The sequence below is a fragment of the Patella vulgata genome, chromosome 2 (genome assembly GCF_932274485.2).
Source record: "Patella vulgata chromosome 2, xgPatVulg1.2, whole genome shotgun sequence".
In the NCBI taxonomy this organism is placed as follows: Eukaryota; Metazoa; Mollusca; class Gastropoda; family Patellidae; genus Patella; species Patella vulgata.
In genome coordinates, this window is record NC_065880.2 from 28,562,850 (window position 1) to 28,583,780 (window position 20,931).

General features: G+C 37.4%; 1 protein-coding gene across 1 annotated transcript; it reads right to left on the reverse strand.

The window, feature by feature from the left end:
- Positions 1–229: 229 nt before the first annotated feature.
- On the reverse strand, positions 230–4,671 carry LOC126809618 (trypsin II-P29). The gene is made up of 5 exons (XM_050534284.2): positions 4,634–4,671; positions 3,235–3,379; positions 2,790–2,952; positions 2,234–2,373; positions 230–1,141 (listed from the first exon to the last, which is right to left on the reverse strand). The coding sequence occupies exons 1-5, from the start codon at positions 4,669–4,671 to the stop codon at positions 1,001–1,003; spliced, it is 627 nt and encodes a 208-aa protein (XP_050390241.1). The 3' UTR covers positions 230–1,000.
- Between the last annotated feature and the right edge of the window lie 16,260 nt (positions 4,672–20,931).

The window sequence follows — 20,931 nt, forward strand, 5'->3', positions numbered from 1 at the left end:
TTTGTCTGTACATGTTCAACTGTGACATTTAAGATTATCCTTTGCTTTCGGTAATGTTCAGTATCCACAATTTTGCTACATATTAAAACGTGCATCATTATAATAGGATCAATTAAGCGATCACAGATTTTTAGATTAGAACTCTCACCATGTTTATCACTGGAATTCATACTTTATGTCATCATGTATCTTGGATAATTTAGAGACTAACACGCGGTTAATGCTAGAGAGGAGTTTTCCGTCTACTCTTCATCGAATTCCAACTATCAGGGGCTCCTGCACGTGCATCGAAATATGTACTGGGAAGGAGGAAGGGGGGGGGGGGGCGAAATTAGTGGTTCATAATTGCGTATTGCTAAGTTTTGTGTAGACGGACGAATAGACATTGTCCTTGCTAGGCCCTCCATCCTGCACCACTTATAAGGGGAAACCATGTGAGAAATTTTCGAAGAACTTTCTACCGGGAGCGAATCCTGGTTAGCGGGCCAGCTTCGTTCTCACAAAGCCAGCCCAATAATTAGAATAGAGGTTTTCAAGCTATGTTCGTGATATTGTTCCGTTTTAATAACAGCTAGAAAAAATTCAAAAAAAAATTTCGAAAAAAATAACTAATAGATATTATAAAATAGAGTATTTGTTAGATTCTTTGACGTGTTTAATTCGTTTCCATGGGTACCGCCTATCACTACAACCGGTCAGATCTTCATATAGTGTAGGCCATCGAAAGTATAAAAAAAATGAAACGAAATATAGATCTGTATTTTAATCAGATTGGAAGTCACAAAGAGAGGAGGCCTATTTTCAAATTTGAATGATCGGTTATTTGTGTATACGGTTTCACTATGCCTAATTAATTGTCGGCGAATAACAAGAGAACATTTCCATGTATACTTTGCCAATGGCAGTGTATACGGTTGTCACTCCTGTGTATACTGTTTGTGGGAGTGTATTCACTTCCTGGCAACGCTATCATCCATTTTCAGTTTGTAAGTACATGTCGTTACAATCGTTGTCTAATATACTTATTATAATACGAAACTCTAGTGTAGACGCTGGGATAGTGTGTCAGACAATCATCTACCCCAAAGGAGGTTACGCCAGCCAAAACACCGTGGCAAACTGCAGGCCCACCACTATCTCCCTGCAATACAATCATTCAAAAATATTATACTGCAGTGTATGCTGCAATTTCGTAGAAAATACATAAAAGATCGAAAATGGAGCCATGAGAGGATAGTTTTATAAAGTGATAAACTTACAGGATAATAAAAGTGGTGTGACAAACAGAAATGAAGCATAACTTTTTAATAGGGGGATAGAGGGGGTTTAATATAGGCTATGCCTGTTGCCCAATCCGTATTCAGATACAAATCTGAACAAATATTGCTTCAAAAAAAGAGGGGGTGCGCTACACCACCCAAATATTAAATTGATTCCACCACTACCGCACTGCCATCTAGATCAACATGGCCATTTCAACACAACAGAAGTAACACAATATTCACTTGCCCTACTGTACACCTCACAATTTCCCCTTTAGCAAAATAAAATCTCCTAAAGCTGCGTTCCAAACCACAATTATCGTTATAGGATAGTTCTTCTCGTACGTCCAAATTACAATTATTAATTTTAGATTTTCGACACACATATACAAGATTCAGGCCCCTTATATCGTCCGCTTTCCACATTTTGTTAAAGGAGCTTAACCCCTTTGTTTGATGTGAAAATAAAGTATTGAATTAGGGGAAGCTCTGGCCCCGAGTCCACAAAGCATTCCCAGGCTTAAGTTAAGAATTTACTTAACTTCTTATCACTGTTTATGAGAAATATCTTTGATCCAGAAAAACAAACGTTTGCACGGTTCCTTAGTGATGTATTTGATACATTAAAACAAAAGTTTTATATAGGGCTATATTTTTGTTAAAATAAGGCGAACAATGTTGAGTAAATGCTTAATTTAACTCTGATAATGCTTTGTGAACTCGGGACCTGTACTATTAAATTTCTGCTCAGGAAGATTAAGTTGAAGTTGTTTTGTTTAAAAATACAAGTTTAATTTTTAACTTGCTGTGTTAACAGCGAAAAGCCAATAAATTATAGCTTAACATTGGCTTTATCTACAGATATAAAATCTTCAACGCATATAGATTGCCTTATTATAAAACAAAAACAATACATAAGATACAAAGAACTCTAAACAAATGAGTTCTGGTCATTTTAAAATATTTCTTACATCGCAAATACCGCTTCCTCTGTCGTTCGATAAAAAACAGATTACTCTTCCAAAGATATCGTCATAAGATCTTTGACATCGTCTACTTGTGATAACCGTGACTCTTGTAAACTGGAGGATATTGCTTGTTGGTCCACCTCCTAAAATAATAAAACGGCAATTAAATCCTGTATATATTCAATAATGGGTAAAATCAAATTACAAAATTGGAAGCATGGATGTGCATAATCAGGAAAGCCATGTTCCCTGATCTTCGCTATTTTGAAAGTTGCAGTCTGTTGACCTAGTTTTAAATACGTTATCTGGAGCGAACGTCTAAGAACCAAATCCAAAATGGCGACCATAGCGAACCAAATAATCATGTGAAGATGGTTTCAGAAATATTTGTTTATGACATACTTCGAAAAGTTTCGAAATTAAGCAATCTTTGTTTTTGCTTTGAAAACGACTTTGTGTTCACAACCACAGACCAACCCCAACCACTCATGTATGTAAAAGCCAATTTATTGCGAGTGGCTCCCCAACATTTACCGTAATTTTGCAAACGGCCACTTACCGCGAGTTGCTCCCCAGCCACTGATGATACAAGTAGACCCGACAAAATTTTGTCCTGGTTTTGCTAACCTGACCCGTTTAACAGTCTTGGTGTAACGAACCTTTCCAGCTAGTTTCAATATAGCCAAATCATTCGTTACTCTTCTACGATTGTAACGGGGGTGCTAAAATAAGAATAAGGAAATAACAGCATTTTGTGAAGTGATCACTCACACATTTCAACCCGACATTTACAAAGTCCCATTATCGCATCACGAATGTTAAAGTTGACAATTGTAGGCTATTTCGTGATGTTGACACCCCTATGCATACAGTGGGAGTTAAATGGCCATAATGCGGACATTTTTCATCACAAAACTACTATAAATATGCATGCGGCAGATTCTACTCGATGTCCTACTTTCTATCAAATTACTTCCACGGCCTATGATTTAACTTATACTTACAACATAAACACGGCGTAATTTGAACAATTGTTCGGTACGCTCTTTTCTGTTTGTCCTATAATCACCGAGAATAACTAAGAATCGACTGACACTGTAATATATTATAATAGCATTAGTTGGTGTCTCGCAGATCAAAGGAACGTTACTGAAGGGGGTAGTCCAGGACAATAAAAGTTTTCATGTGGTAAATTATACAAAAATAATACAAAAGGGGCCATCGCAAAATCTTAACACTTGCGTTCAAACGAAGAACCACACCTCCTCCCATCCACGCCGACGGAGTAAGAAAATGTTGTCATATTTCCGTCGATGATTCAGTAACAACTGACCTTTAATTTATTATTTTCTATCCCCAAGTGTTGAAATTTTGCGACGGTCTTTTACTGAAAATTGGTATTTATGGAAAATACTCCTTTAATTTAGTTAATCAAGCAAATTTAAACAATATGAGCTCTGGAATATTACCCCTTTAGTTTAGTCAATTAAGAAAATTTCTACCATATGAACTGGGGTTCCTTTAATTTAGTTAATCAAGAAAATTTAAAATATATGAGCTCTACAAAATCATTCCTTTCATTAAGTTCAAAAAGCCTATTTACCACTTTTGGTTTAGTTCATTAAGCAAATATAAACTATTAATCAAGCACATTTAACTCTATGAGCTCTGGAATATTATCCTGTTCGTCCACTTTAAACCAATGCCTACTACTCACTCCATAAACAATACGACGAACAAAATTTGAATGTTAGTTGCGGATAACGGTACTTTTACACATAAACATACATGTCTTACCTATTACGACCAATACAGTGGGCTGTCGTTAAAACGGTGTTTCTTCCAATTAATGCCCCGCCACAGTAGTGTTTATATCGTCCATTACTACGTCTGTAACGAAGTGAGACTTGATATGGGAATTGTCCAGGAGACGCGTTTCGTCCACCAATAATCCTAAGTGGATTAGTTGGAAACTGACAATTAAAGGGACGTAATAGGAATACAAGAGAATACAAACTCAAATGTCTCATAACCTGTATCTTCATCTCAAAGGCAAATACAATAGAATTTCAATTTATACCACGAACGCTACGTAAGAAGCACTTGTTAATCGGGAAACACATTGTACCAGACGACCTTGTTGGCTAAATTTGAAATGGTATAAACGTGTTAAGCTTTCACCAGACAAGTATTGAATCAATTGGTTGACAATTGGGTATAAGTTCAGTGTTTGACGAATGAATGAATGAACGCCTCGTCGTTTTCTGCATTTGCCGAGCTTTGGACAATACCAGTTACAGATTTTCAAATTGTCCGATGATGCATAATCTTGAATTAGACAAATGTATGTAAATCAATTCAGTAAAAAGAATAAAATAATGTAAAATGTTAATAAATTATTACCTGTCTTTGTTTTGTTTTGTACATGTTTTATAATACATTTTAGAACAGACAGATGATATTGGTCAACAATGAGCTATATTGTATTGATCCAGATCGTGATAAAATTCTATTATTGATTTCTCCATAGTGGAAAGTAGCCGATGGGAGTGCGGACTGTGTAGTCTTAAAATATACTGCCACACTGACTGTAGTGTATGCAATGTCGAACAACGTTTACAACATAATACTAAACAGATAAGTCTTCAGTGATGATTTCGAAAGTCGATAGGGTTAGGCACTGTTTCAAAGTTTCAAATATTATGTAGGCAGATTATTCCAATGTATAGTCGCCACATATGAAAATGATTTGCTCTAAAAGTTTTTAAGTTGTAAGTTAGTAACTGTACCAGAAAGTTAATTTGGATCTACGGTTCCGAGAGGGTACATGTTCCTGGACAAGTTCCTGGAGGTCCACAGTAATTTTAATTCAATACGTTCATTGGTACGAAGCCAATGAAGATAGCATAAAACAGGAGATATGTGGTCGCTAACTGTAGTTCGTGAAATAATTCTTACAGCTGAATTGTGTATCCTTTAATGTCTATTTTGTTTATCTTTCACTGATATTCCATTGATAGATTATTTTCCATGATGACACCAAGATTTTTAACGGAATTTGAAATTTTAATTTTCAAATACGTAATGTACTTCTGTTTGAATCTTCACGGAGGAACAATCAATAACACTTCTGTTTTATCTCATTTTAGTTTGAACATATTGTTAGTCATCCAGCTTTTCACTTCCGTTACACAGGTTTCCATTTTCATACAAAAAGACAACTGACTATTCTGTTCTGGGGTGAAAAAATTTATCATTTGTTAGTCTTCTGCGTACAAATGGTGGTATAAATCCTTTTCGGTGAGCAGTTTACTAAGTGGTTTAGTGTACATACAAAACAATGTGATATTCAAAGAACATGTCCAGTTAATGTTCTTAAAGCTTCAAATTGTGGTGTGTCAAGCTCAAAAGTTTATTAGGGCATAAAGTGCTGAAACGAGATCTTCAATGACAAGATATAGCAACTTTTATGGATTTTATATCAATAAGAAGATCGTTTATCACTACTGTCTATTTGATAATTAACTTTTTAGAAGTCTATGCACATTTCTATGGATACTAATAGCTTGAAAGAAGACATCCCGCAATGCCAAACCTTGTCACGGGCTTTACTGATATCGTAATAAATTAATTGCACTTCTTTGCTCCCTTCAAGGGCTTTACAGATTTCGTCATATAAATCTAGAAATTGATAAACTGTGGAATCCTTAATATATTCGGTTTGGTGTGATGTAAGTAGCTTATGACAAAAAACACAATTTTAGATATACTTGTAAAAACGCCGTCAACGATTTTACCAATGAATTTTAATAGGCATATTTGACTATAAAGGATGATGGTGCTTCTATCCATTAACCTGGAAATACCAAGTTTACTAATAGGAAGAAAAACAGATTTTTAAAGTGGGATTCCAAACCTCTCGCAACAAGGATTTTGTAATTAATACAATCTGGCCATGAAGCTTTTACCTATTGCAAGTGATGTGATAATATGGTGGATTTAATATTCCTTGATTTTGGGTGATGCTAGTTCAAAGGTATTACCGGGATAGATGGTGGAGCAGAGGGCGTGGGGGCGTCGCTTGAATTTGTAAATTAGTATTCATGGCATTAGCCCGACCAATAGAATTATATAGTACTTTGCTTTGTTTATAAACAGAGTGGTGGGGTTTGTCTTTTATTCTGATCAGAAATGAGAAGACTTGTTTTCCCCTTTTCCACTTCCACCATTTCTTTTTTAGTGACACCCGTGTCTTTCATCTTCGCCAGTTACATTATTTCCTTGCTGTCTAAAGTTAGTCCAGTCTATTGGAAGCTCAGAAGGCGGGGGGGGGGGGTCTTTGCTTACAAAACACGAATGTGCCCAGAGCCCTATAGAGTGTTCATAGGAAATGGTGGACTGACGTTGGTGACAACAATATTCGCTCATATTAAAGGCTGTGTAAAAAAAAACAAGAAAGGTTATCCGATATATCTTTTATTTATCATCGTTTTCTAGTCGTCGTCGGATGAAATTATAGTAATAAGAGATTCTTGTGTAGGCGCTAGGATAGATTGGTGGGCAATTTCTTGCGCCGAAAGAAGTTATACCAGCCAAAACACCGTTGCAAACTGCAGGGCCACCACTATCTCCCTGCAAAACGATATTTCAAAAATCATTACATGGATACGTCAGCTATAATGGACATAATAATAACTTTTGAGGGGTAAAGGGGTTTATTCTGCGCGAATTACAAACCAGCGGCTGCCTGGCAGGATACGCCCACATTTTGCAAGAGATGGATAGAGAACTATGGCGGTATATTAGATTCAAAATTCTAATGTGCTATCGTCTAATTTCTAACCTCTGTTCATGTAATTTCTAACTTCATTTCAAGTAATTTCTAACTTCATTTCAAGTAATTTCTAACTTCTTTTCTTTATTTGTTCAGTGTAAATTTTAATTCTATTCCATCTTATTTCTATTATTTAGACGAAAAACATCTTCTTCATTGATGCTTTACACGTTTGGAATTTTTACACTTCTGCCTAGCAACCATCATTATGAAGTCGTTTGGTGTCGCCACTGCGTGCTCATTTGGTGATTGTGCACTTGGTAGGGACCATTATGTTGATATAAACGACTCGCTCTTCGTCTGGTTGAGAGAGAGAGAGAGAGAGAGAGAGAGGGGTAAGGACCGCTCGACACAAACTAGGTCATTTCGGGACTAACATATGGTTCAATTTTATTTCAACAATTCGCTTGCGCGTAAGGGTCTTTAGCAGTGGGAGGACCCGGAGAAAACCCATTCGAGGTTGGACAGGCTACCCTACTCCTTGTCACGTATAACCAGGGAATCGATGGTGAAATTGAAAACAACATCGAACGTGAAATGGTTGGAGAATTTTAAAAAAAATTTTTTTTACAGTTAAGTCATCAATAATATTTATTTACTGTTAAACTGTATTCTATTACTACTCTAACCATGGTTCAAAGATATAAATTTAGAAATCCCATATTGTAGGGATGAAACGGCCTTTAAAGGAGACTGGGATAATCTGTTCATGTGGAAAGCGAGGAAGTTTTTATTTCTGATTCCTTCATTACACCGACCTGACTAACTTTATGGTAGTTTTTTCCAAAAATATTTTATTCAAGTTGCATAAAGCAATACGGAAATTCATAGATAGCGGTTTATCGTCCTACTTTTCTCATCATCCAGGCTAATGAAGACGAACTTACAGTGTGCCATGGGTGAAATTTAGCCTGGACAGCGGCGTCACAGTCTACTTTTATTACAAATTACAGCTGCCAAGGGTTTTCGTCCGAGCAGGACGACTAGACACTGTGTATGCTTACAATAACGGCAACCTACGCAAATCACAGGGACGGAACTAATAATGTCAGAAATATTATATAGCTTAGTTTTGCCAGTGTGTATAGGCCTACTAACTGACGATGTTATATAACCCATAGACATACATTTTTTTTTATGATAGCCTATAACCGATATCTTCCGGCGTGGTTCTCCCTCCCTTGTTATTGATAGAGGATGGGGGTCTGGCACGGACAGTGGCTAGTCGTTCGGGTGGTATAAAGAGACATTTTTAGAGCATTAAAAGAATAATTTATAGATCAACAGTAGCCTATACTGTATACATTTTAACTGTAAAATAAAAATAAAATAAAATTCTCCCAATCCTGCACTTTTCTTTAAAAAAATGAACAAATGCTGTTTAGCTTATCTAAAACAGTATTTGCAAACCATATCACGTTCGATGTTGTTTTCAATTTTTACACTCTGCCAAACCATTCAGTGCTCAATCGCCAAATGGAGCACACGGTGGCGCCACCAAACGACGTCATAATGATGGTTGCTAGGTAGAAGTATCAAAATTCTACATTTGCTCGACGTTCATGATTAACATGTAAAGCGACAATGAAGTAGACATTTTTCGTCTTAATAATAGAAATCAGATGAAACAGAATTAAAATTTACACATAACAAATAAAGAAGTTGGATTATACATTATAAAAATTACATGAATTGAACAGAGGTTAGAAATTAGACGATAGCATGTTAGAATTTTGAATCTAGTATACCGCCATAAGAGAACAAGCTAAAAACAAAAACGATTTTTTGTACAATCAGTGGCCATAATCCAGAAAGTTATCGTCTGAAATGTGCAAATATCAAAAAGGACTGAGATTTTTTGAATATAAAGATATGTTATCAGATTCATCAAAATCGGATAAAAATTGTGATCTCTAGAGGGTCCATTACCTTTGTATTACATACTTATACACAATTTGCGTACAAAGAACGGCCATTTTGTGAGGCAGTTTCATTTCGATTTTCCCGAAATTCGAATTCAATCTTCATTATAGTGGAATGACGATATATCTAAACGGTTTTTAAAATCGGAAAAAATGTGACCTCTAGAGAATCCACAAGCTAAATATGCGATTTTTCGACCAATCAGAGGCCATAATCCAGGAAGGTATTTCGGATATGTGTGATTATCAAAAGCAACCAAGATCTTTATGATAAAATCATATATTTAAAGTTTCATCCAAATTAGATCAAAACTGTGGCCTCTAGAGGATCCACAACCTTGATATACCATATTTTTTTTTACACTATTTGCGTCCGTCAGTTTTAGTCCGATTTTCACGAAAACTGTGGCCTCTAGAGGATCCACAACCTTGATATACATTTTTACACGATTTGCGTATCAGGGGCGGCAGTTATGTCCGTCAGTTTTAGTCCGATTTTCACGAAATTCGAACTCAACTACATTAGTGTATAACTCTGATATATTCACACGTTTTTTTTATTAAATCAGATAACCAGCGGCTGCCAGGCAGGATACGCCCACATTTTCGAGAGATGGATAGAGAACAAGCTAACAAGAAAGTGATTTTTCCTACAATCAAGGGCCATAATTCAGGAAATTACAATTCGATATGCGCAAATATCGAAAGGAACTGAACAAACGGCAGCCATTTTGTCTGTCAATTTTGGGCCGATTTTCACGAAATTCGAACTAGGGTCCACAAGCTAAAAACGTGATTTTTCGTACAATCAGGGGCCATAATTCACGAATATCAAAAGGAACCGAGATCTTTGGGTTATAAACTTACATCTCAAGTTTCAATAAAATCGGATAAAAATTGTGACCCCTATAGGGTCCACAACCTTGATATACCATATTCTTACGCTATTTGGGAACGAACGGCGGCCATTTTGTCTGTCAATTTTGGGCCGATTTTCACGAAATTCGAACTCAGTCATCCTTAGGGTGTAACGGTGATATAATAGAATGGTTTTTTAAATCGGATAAAAATTATGACTTTTATAGGGTCCACAAGCTAAAAACGTGATTTTTCGTACAATCAGGGGCCATAATTCAGGAAGTTACGGTCCGATATGCACGAATATCGAAAGGAACCGAGATCTTTGGGTTATAAACTTACGTTTCAAGTTTCAACAAAATCGGATAAAAATTGTGACCCCTATAGGGTCCACAACCTTGATATACCATATTCTTACGCTATTTGGGAACGAACGGCGGCCATTTTGTCTGTCAATTTTGGGCCGATTTTCACAAAATTCGAACTCAGTCATCTTTAGAGTGTAACGGTGATATAATAGAACGGTGTTTTAAATCGGATAAAAATTATGACTTCTATAGGGTCCACAAGCTAAAAACGTGATTTTTCGTACAATCAGGGGCCATAATTCAGGAAGTTACGGTCCGATATGCACGAATATCGAAAGGAACCGAGATCTTTGGGTTATAAACTTACGTTTCAAGTTTCAACAAAATCGGATAAAAATTGTGACCCCTATAGGGTCCACAACCTTGATATACCATATTCTTACGCTATTTGGGAACGAACGGCGGCCATTTTGTCTGTCAATTTTGGGCCGATTTTCACAAAATTCGAACTCAGTCATCTTTAGAGTGTAACGGTGATATAATAGAACGGTGTTTTAAATCGGATAAAAATTATGACTTCTATAGGGTCCACAAGCTAAAAACGTGATTTTTCGTACAATCAGGGGCCATAATTCAGGTTTCAACAAAATCGGATCAAAATTGTGACCTCTATAGGGTCCACAAGCTAAAAACGTGATTTTTCGTACAAACAGGGGCCATAATCCATGAAGTTTCGATCCGATACATGCCAATATCGAAAGCAGCCGAGATCTTTTGGGGATACATCTATATTTCAAGTTTCGTCGAAATCGGATAAGAATTGTGACCTGTAGAGAGTCCACAAACATTTGTGGACGGACGGACAGGGGCGACGCCATAATACGTCCACATGAAAATGTGGGCGTATAAAAATTGAGACCTATATAGGGACCACAATCTCAAAATGCGATTTTTTCGACCAGTCAGGGGCCATAATCCAGAATGTTACGTTCGGATATGTGTGATTATCAAAAGGAACCAAGATCTTTATGATAAAATAATATATTTAAAGTTTCATCCAAAGTGGATAAAAATTGTGACCTCTAGAGGGTCCACAATCTTGATATACCATATTTTTACATTATTTGCGTAAAAGGGGCGGCCATTTTGTCTGGCAGTTTGAGTCCGATTTTGACGAAATTTGAACTCAACCATCATTAGGGTGTAACGGTGATATACTAGAAAGGTTTTTTTTTTAAATCGGATAAAAATTATGACCTCTAGAGGGACCACAAGCTAAAAACGCGATTTTTCGTACAATCATGGGCCATAATTCAGGAAGTTATATTCGATATGCGCGAATGTCGAAAGGAACCAAGATCTTTGGTTATAAACATGCATTTCGAGTTTCATTTAAATCGGATAAAAATTGTGACCTCTAGAGTGTCCACAAGCTAAAAACGTGATTTTAGGTACAATCAGGGGTCGTAATCCATGAAGTTATGGTTCGATACATGCCAATATCGAAAGGAACCGAGATTTGTGGGTGATAGACCTATATTTCAAGTTTCGTCAAAATCGGATAAAAATTGTGACCTGTAGAGTGTTCACAAATTGTGGACGGGCGGACGGATGCCCGGACGGGCAGGGGCGACGACAATATGCGTCCACATGAAAATGTGGGCGTATAAAAACTCAATGACGTCATTTGAGCACAGTAGTATAATCTATATTAATACGAGATTCAGACTCTCATACCGGGGAAAGATTCAAACGGACATATCACTGTATAGACTGTCATATCTATACAAGTTTAAAATTGTCGCACTTCGACCGTATCTAAAATAAATAATAAAATATTTCTTACGTTGCAAGCTCCGCGTCTTCTATCGTTGGATAAAAAGCACACTATACCACCAAAAATGTTATTGAAATATCTACTACATTGTTCATTGGAGATAGCTGTACTCCTGGCATACTGTAGAATATCGCTTGCAGGGCCGCCTCCTGAAATAACAATACAATAACTCGATAAAGTAATTTATTTCTTTGGCTATGTGGAGCATAAAAAATTAAGCACTTTGGGGATACAGGAGGGTGTATTGATGCCTGTGTGCGTGTGTTGGGCGCGGCGGGGGATCTGGAGGAGCCCATGAGGTTAGATAGGTTACTCCACTCCTTGCCACCTACATGTTTGGGATATAGAAACCACACCATTTGCACGCGTCGGACCATTACATCACCCTACCTGACCACCCCCGGTCAACATAATACGGTGTTGCAACTACACGGTTGGTTTCTGTAATGCTGTGAGATATATCATCTACTTTGTTATGTCCTTAAAGTCAAGTCAAATTGAAAGAAAAATGACTAAATCATATCTTTGCGACGACATCGAACATCTCGTTATGTTTTATTATGCAATGTTATACATTCTTCAAATCAACTCCTGTCACAAACTTTGTCCTTCTATTTGTTCTTGTTATTAGAATTTTCTGTTCTTATGCTTTGCGTTTTATCCAGAACGCAGTTTCTAATAGGATCCAATAGTTCTTTACAACGCGCGACAATGTTGCAAGTACCGCGAATAAATACAAGCAAACACAATTCGCGTCATTCCCTTTGTCTCTATAAGTTGATTTTTTGATGTAGTTTCCAGAACCTTGACGAGAGCGCGCCATCTTTTTTCTATTTCTACCTAAAATGTAAATTATGACGGAATGTATAGCAAAAGTTTGTCTGGTGGAGTTTCTCCTCAACCTCTGATGGACAATTCTATTTAATTCTGTAAACTTCAACAAACCCGCGTTGCTCATCAACCACTGATGGACAATTTATGTTAATTTTTGTAAAAGTCAACTTACCGCGAGTTGCTCCCCAGCCACTGAGGACACAAGAAGATCCGACAAAATTTTGTCCTGGTCTTGCTAACTTGATCGGTTTAACAGTCTTGGTGTAACAAACCTTGCCAGCTAGTTTCAATATAGCTAAATCATTCTGTATTCTTTCAGCGTTGTAACTTGGATGCTAAAATAATAAAGAAGGAAATGAAATGAAATGGGGTTTAACGTCCTACTGTTCTGCTACTATACTGGGCTAATGAAGACGGGCATACGCCATACAGTGTGCTATGAGGGAAATTTTGCCCGGGCAGCGGCACTATCGCCTACTCTTATATCGATTTCCCATTGCCAGGGGATCTTTTACGTGCATTCCAATATATAAACGGGACCTCGGTTTTTCGTCTCATCCGAAGGACTAGACAGCTGTCCTTGTCAGGCCCTCCGTTCTGCACCGCTGACAAGAGGAAACCACGTCGGAAAATCCTGAACTTTCTCGGCCAATGCAGGGACGGAACACCCTAACCACCTAACCACTGTGGCTCCTAATAAAGAAGGAAAATACGAGTTTGCTTTGTGTCGCTAAATGGCCATGGATCATGGGAAAGCAATAGCTTTGAAAACGCCTTTTCAAGTATTGACAGGGGTCCTATTTACCGCATTACTACAGTAACCATTTCTGAACATCACGTGGACTGTGCTTCCTATAGTGCACCAATCTGTTTCACAGAGAATTACGAGTCTAGTGATATATCTCTGTCAAAGATGACTGCCTTAACACGTGCTGTCACAGCACGCGGCGTCAATCATTGGCTGAATGGCGCATGCATTGTTTACATAAGACGTTACTGCTTTGGAGAGAATGCTGCTTTTTAGTCATTTTAAAACCCATTTACACTAAATAGGAAATAATTTTTACCTACAAATACGTCAAACGCCTTTATTTATTTTTCCAATACACAAAAAAAAAATGTTTTAGAATTTAATTTGTCGCAGGAAAAAAGTTAATATTTCTGGCTCATTAAGCCGCATCGATGTCATCCTTATCAGTGATTGTAGCGGCCTAGCAAATATTCACTGCGGATCAGTGTGATAGTGCACGACTAAGCTAATACTTTGATCAATAACGAATCAGTCAGGGGAAATAACTCTGGAAATGTATTTTCAAAATCTGCTCACAAGGGATTATCGTTACCTCAACAGATGAATTAGCCCTGCTAACTTTACGAACATTGATGCGTTGATATGGAATAATTGGTCCATGGAATAATCAAATCTTAGCATATCTAATTAATTTAGCATACTTACAATGTATGCACGACATATTCTGAAGACTTGTTCAGTGCTTTCGTTTCTGCTTAAACTGTTATCCCCGAGGACAACAACAATTCGTTTGAGGCTATAAAATAGAACACACAATGGTCTAAATAAAAAAAATAAAAAATATACATCATTTATTACAATCTTATTAAACATTTCAGCATTAGTATTAATTATTTAATATAAATGGTTGCGTAAATCAATTGTAAATCAATTTGAACTAATATAATATAAACTCCAAATAGTTAATTTGATCTATTTTTATTTTAATAGTCTCTTGATAATTAAAACAATGATCCCCAAAATGAGGCATACGGTTAATTTTGGATGTGTTGACTAAACATGTCGATGTTTAAAGAGAGAGAGAGAGAGAGAGAGAAATGGGGTTTAACGTCCACTCGACACAAACTAGGTCATTTCGGGACTAACATATGGTTTAATTTTATTTACATAATTCGCTTGCGCGTAGGGGTCTTTAGCAGTGGGAGGAAACCGGAGGACCCGGAGAAAACCCACGAGGTTGGACAGGCCGATGTTTAAAGGCCGTAGGCATAGGACCATAACTCTACAATGAGATACATTTAGCTCGATACTGGTCCTTTTTAAGGCAAATTATACAATTTGACCTTTGATCTCTAGCCTTGGTCGAAGTAGTCATGTTTTATTTGAATCGGTCAAGACATCTAACAACTACACCGAAAACGTCAATGGGTTGCCTGGCAAACTATTTCGACCGAAAATACCGGTGCACAACTAGGTCAGAAGTCTGACATAAATAGTATATTTGGTCACGATCGATGCTTTTGTCTTACTTAAAACCGGAAACACAATGAGCGGCTGTTAGAACCGTGTTTCTTGCAATCAAAACTCCACCACAGAAATGTACGTATAATTCATCATCAAGTTCAAAACGAAGCGAGGCTTGATATGGGAACTGTCCAGGAAAAGCGTTATTTCCACCAACAATTCTTGCAACATCAACTGAAAATTGAAAGAAAAAATAAATTATGATTTGATTTTTCCAGACCAGTGAATTCGGCTCCTTTCGCCAGATCTTCATAACCTACCCTAATGGTCATTTGTCACTGAAAATCCACTATTGAACTTGTTGAACGACCGAGTGAGCTGTGGAATTCAAAGGTCACGTGATGTAAAATTCATCTATGGGACGTTTAAGAGCTCTCATTACCAGGGTCTCCGTTCGTTGTAGAAATTTGTCAACACACCTTTCAACTTGTTCTTATTCCTTACCCTGATTCCGATACACTGATAATGACTTGCAGCGTGGGTTAGTAATTTGTTATTAAATTAAATTTCGAATGCGACCTATTTCACATTCAAACGCGACCTTTTTCCGTCACGTGCATTCGACTGAAGCGTTGCTTGGTCGAAACCACTTGCATTTGACAGATTTTGTCAAGTTATGTAATAATTTGGCAAGCTAAAACATACACATCAAAATGTACCAAAGTTTTAACTACATTTTTGTATCTAATAAAAAGTGTGCATTGGTTCATTCTTACAAAATTTTCGTATTGATTGCTTCAAATTGATTGTAATTGTTTAAAATGAAATAAAATTAAATGAATGGTGTTTAAAGTCCTAAAGATAATAGAAACAGGATTACGCCATGAAGGACATTTTGCCAAGACTGTTGCGTTATAGCCAAATCTAATTTTGAACTCCAACGGCCAAAGGTTCTTTTCGTTCTTAATATATACATTGGACCTAGGGTTTGCGTGTTATTCGAATGACAAGGCACTGTGCAGGAAAACATCTAAGACATTTCTCGGCCAGCTTGGGGGGCGAATATGAAATCTCCTAGTTAACGAGCCAGCGTCAAACTCACTGAGTTACCTTGTTTTAATGTGGCATTAGATTACTGTATTATTATTTTTTTTAAAAAAAACATACCTGGTAGTTCATCATTTATATTCACATCATTGGCTGGACCTGTAAAATTAATAGATACGCACATATAACCGGAATGGACTGCACTGGACCACATATAGGGGCGTAGTGGGCGACAGCCCGTACATCCATTGGTTGGGGTAGGGGTTCAATCAAAGAGAGAAATTCAACTTTTTAAAATTATTGTTATTTTCTGAAACTCTGAACTCCGGTTGGGAATTGCATCACCCCAGCCAATGGTCAGTAAAAGTCTTGGATTTCGGTCACTTCACTTTGCGGAATGGAATAATTTTCATATTCTTCCTTTCATAGATACTAAAATTTTATTTTTTTTTTTCATCATATGGCCACTGCTTGAAAAATTTGCTGATCGTCCAAAAAAAATTGTTTTGCCCAACTCGGGTGAGACAAAATCGAGGTTCCGTGAACACTTAAAATAACCAGAACACTCATCTCTGAAAATAACGAGTTAATAAAAAAATGTCAAGGAATGTTTAACACCAGCCTCAGGAAATCGTCTCGCACTCATATTCAGCCAGCAGACCAGCTATCATCAAATTTTGCCGAGACCTTAAAATTGAATTTCTTTTGGAGTTACGAACCATCGACAGACGTTTCTGGCATATCCCAACAAACTGGGTGCAGGTGACTTAATAATTAGTAAATTTGCGGGCGACAGTGTCGGGTGAATCCGATGAAATTTTCGGATGAAATTCGGAATCCCCATTGCAGGATTCCGAATATCGGCGAACACCAAGCACACCCGGCCCAGAACGACTATTATACCAGCCCATTTCAGACTCCAGTGATGGAGTGGCGGCCCGTTAAAGTCACCGGCCACATACAACATGATCATCATCGCGCCATGGCCGGTCCAATACCCCCCCCCCCCCCCACACACACACACACACACACCCACCCACACATATAATGTTCAGCAGAAAAAGGATTTTTAGACGAATAGGACAAAAAAAATTTTTTTCATGTTTTGCCCGATCGCCCGATGGCCCAATCCGCCCCTGCTCAGAAGAGTCTGCACAATTGCTGTTACCAGATGTAGCCGAGTTCGTACATTGGAGTTTTTTTTCTATTGGTGTGTGTAGATTTTTGATGTGACAGTATATTAAACTTTAAGAATTTAATTAGACATACCAGACTGTGGATCACTTATAATCACATTATCAACTGGATCTTGGAGTGAGCTAAATAGATCTGTAAAGTTGATAAATAACACAGTTATAACAAGAACATATCATAGAAATTAATTCCGTTTGGTTTACTTCATTTACACTATGGTATCCAGTTCAACAAATTTGAGAGAGGACTCACTAGTGGGATATGCCGCCATAGTGGTGAATGGACTGCCGGCTAGAATTTATCGGGTTTGACTATTTCGAATCCCCCCAGCCTCAATTGTCTCCGCGTCGACAACAATAATATAGCTGTAAATTTGCCAAAGGTCGAATTGAGATTCGCGTATGTCTTACAGTTGGTTAAAGGTAGACATGACCATAACCTTATACATATATTGCTTTCGAAACATTTATACGCGAACTGTCAAACATTTAATTGCCATATTTTTGTTCTTAGCATTGCCCACTTGGCCATAGTAAATGCCATTACCCGACTATTAGGCTCGAGATGTCCAAAGCCTTAGATTAATTGACGAGTCATGCTTTGACCTAACCTGAGCTGATGATCAGTAGTCTACTCATTTATAATGACCCAATCTTAGTGGCTTAAAGAGGGTAGATTCAACAAGGCATACATGGGTTTTAAATAAGCAAATTAAACGCCAAAGTTTTTCATACACACAACAACTAAGTAAACATGTCCTGTTTCTTGAAATGGAAGGGGAATAATTACTTCTCTGTTAGAACAAACTGTTTCAATGGCATTTAGTAATTGAACTAGAGTATACAGGTCACAATTCTATGGAATACAATTACTGCTTTTTACTGAGCGACGTTTCGACTAGGCTTCTCTAGTCATTATCAAGCTATGATAAAAAATGAAAATATGACAGGACAATATATACATGTACACCACAATGCTTAGTTAATGCTGACAAACCAGGGATGTAACTTAATTACGTGTACCTAATGGTAATCTGAATTAGGCCCTTGGGTACTATATCGGCATCCCTGCATCGCATCAAGAACGTAAGATTATTACATACATGTAATTGTATTCCATAGAATTGTGACCTGTATACTCTGTTAGAACAGTGGTTCTCAACATTTTATTGCCAACGGCACACCTTGAGACATATGAAAAAATAGCGGCACACCTGGTTAAATATATATGAAAAATATTTGAATTTTGCAAAATAAAAACATGTTAAGTCAGACGGTATACAACTATAGACACCTAGAATGACTCAAACTAAATAAAGAATAAAACACAGCTATGAACGTATCAGTAAATACTCAATTAGGATTACGTATTTTTTCGTATTTTCTTAGTGTGCCGTGCAAAATTCCGTGGCACACTAAGGAAGATATCCATCAACTAGTTTCGTGTCTTGTCTAGAGCGTAAGTTTCTCACAACAGTAAGCTTATAGACTCTAGACTCTACTGCGCTTGCCGATTTTTAAACGTGCATAGTCGGTGAAAATAAAACATGTCGTACAAGAAAGAGAACTGCAGAACTCAAGGGCTCTAATGGCCCAGGGAAGGGATGGGGTTGGATAGCCGAATACTCTAACGTTGCGCCTTAGATCATAAGGTCTGTCATTTAAGCGACGTGGCGTGATCTCGGTCCCACGCTTGTACGTGACAAAGGGTATGGTCACCTGCCTAAAATCGAATTTTTTATTCGAGAATATAGGCCATCAAAATGGTACACTATAAAGAGCTAATTAGTTTGATGGCGATGATGATGGGTGGATGCTGTCGTAATGTGTTTACCTGTTTCAGTGTCAGTAGATGCAGGACCCAATCTGGAATTAACTATATAGCAATAAAGAAAATGCATCAATTAAAACTCGTATTTTCACAGTGAATAAAATACATTTTGTCATTAAAGAATTTATAGAGTATTGATACGATTTATCCATATTATTTTTAAAGGGCATTTAGTGAAATTGATATATAATAACAGACAGCTTTATAACATACACTGTGTTTATTGTTTGATAACGGTGAGAGTACCCTCATTGAAAAGTTGCAGTTAATAAACCCAGTGAATGTTATCCATAAAGCTGTCTGTTGTTAGATTTATCATAAATTAATATACATGTATAGAGTATTTAGACGTTTTATGCTACAGAATTCCAAGTTTAGTGAGTAATTAGACGTTTTGTCGCTGCAGAATTCCCAGTTTTGTGAGTATTTAGGCGTTTTGTCGCTACATAATTCCCAGTTTAGTGAGTATTTAGACGTTTTGTCACCAAATAATTCCAAGTTTATTAAGTATTTAGACGTTTTGTCATTGAAGAATTTCAAGTTTAGTGAGTATTTAAACGTTTTTTATTCTCGTGATTTAGTGAGTAATGGACACATGGGGACAATTGCTTATACTAAAACATTCGCGTTCGTCTCCAAGACGAGCGTGACGGGTGGCTCAGTGAAAAAGGTGGGTTCGATTTTTGTGTTACCCGCGAAAGTTCTTCGAGATGTTCAAGCGTAAGGGTTCGGTAAGCAACAGTGGCGTACACTTAAAGAACTCTTGGCAATTGCCCCAGCAATATTGACTGCATTGGGTATGTACTACCGGGGTGAGTTCTTTATTAAATCTGAAATCATTTTTCAAATAGTTTCCAACTACAAGTTTTACACGTTGACTCAAAGCTTTCCCACAATATGCAGCTCCACATGCCAATATAGACAATTTGTTTAGTCAACACACTCGACTGATCTGAACGTCGACTTCAAACAAAGCCGTCAGATGTTTATGTAGTACAAAATAAAACGAAAGCAAATTAACATATAATTTAAACCTGATTGAATGTACTTACTATTGTAGAAATCTTTAACTTCATCATCGTCATCATCCACTTCACACCCGTCATCTTCTCCTGAATAAATATGTAAAACTAGATGGTTCACAAGTATCTCAATATAAAAATCGTATGGATTACGATAGGATTAAACAATAACACCTAATATATATTGTTCTATTATCTATGGCTGCTGTTGAATCTACTCTCTCTTTTCAGATAACTTTTAAATGGAGAAAGCCGCATACAACAAGAAAACTTTACTTTTAAATGGGCTACAAGCATTTCTTTTCATCTACCAATCACACTCTAAGCGGGTGTGCCTGAGCAAGGTCGTTTTATAATAGTTTTTAGTTTACCGTGGTGTGATCTGAACACCGTTTACAAAGTAAATATGTCTGATGTTTTGACATTAAAACGGTGTACATCACAGAAAATAACACGAAAGGTACGGTAATTGACATGGGATTTCAATTAGACTGAACCTAATGCCCCCGTCAGACCGGGTGGCGTCCTTACTGCGCTGCAGCGACCGTACAGCGACTAGAAAATGCACAAGGTCGCCGGCAAACGTAAACACAACGCGAAAAATTGTCCCAAAAAATTTACAAACTTGATAAAAGTCTCGTTCTTTAACCCGTCACGTCAGACCGGGGTGGCGCCTTTACTGCGCTGCTACGGCGACGGAAAATGGCCACAGAGCGCGTCAAGATCGCCATAAGCGTGGTAAAAGCGTAGTGGAAACGCCAGATATCGCGCTGTGGTCTCGATGGTCGCAAAAGATCGCC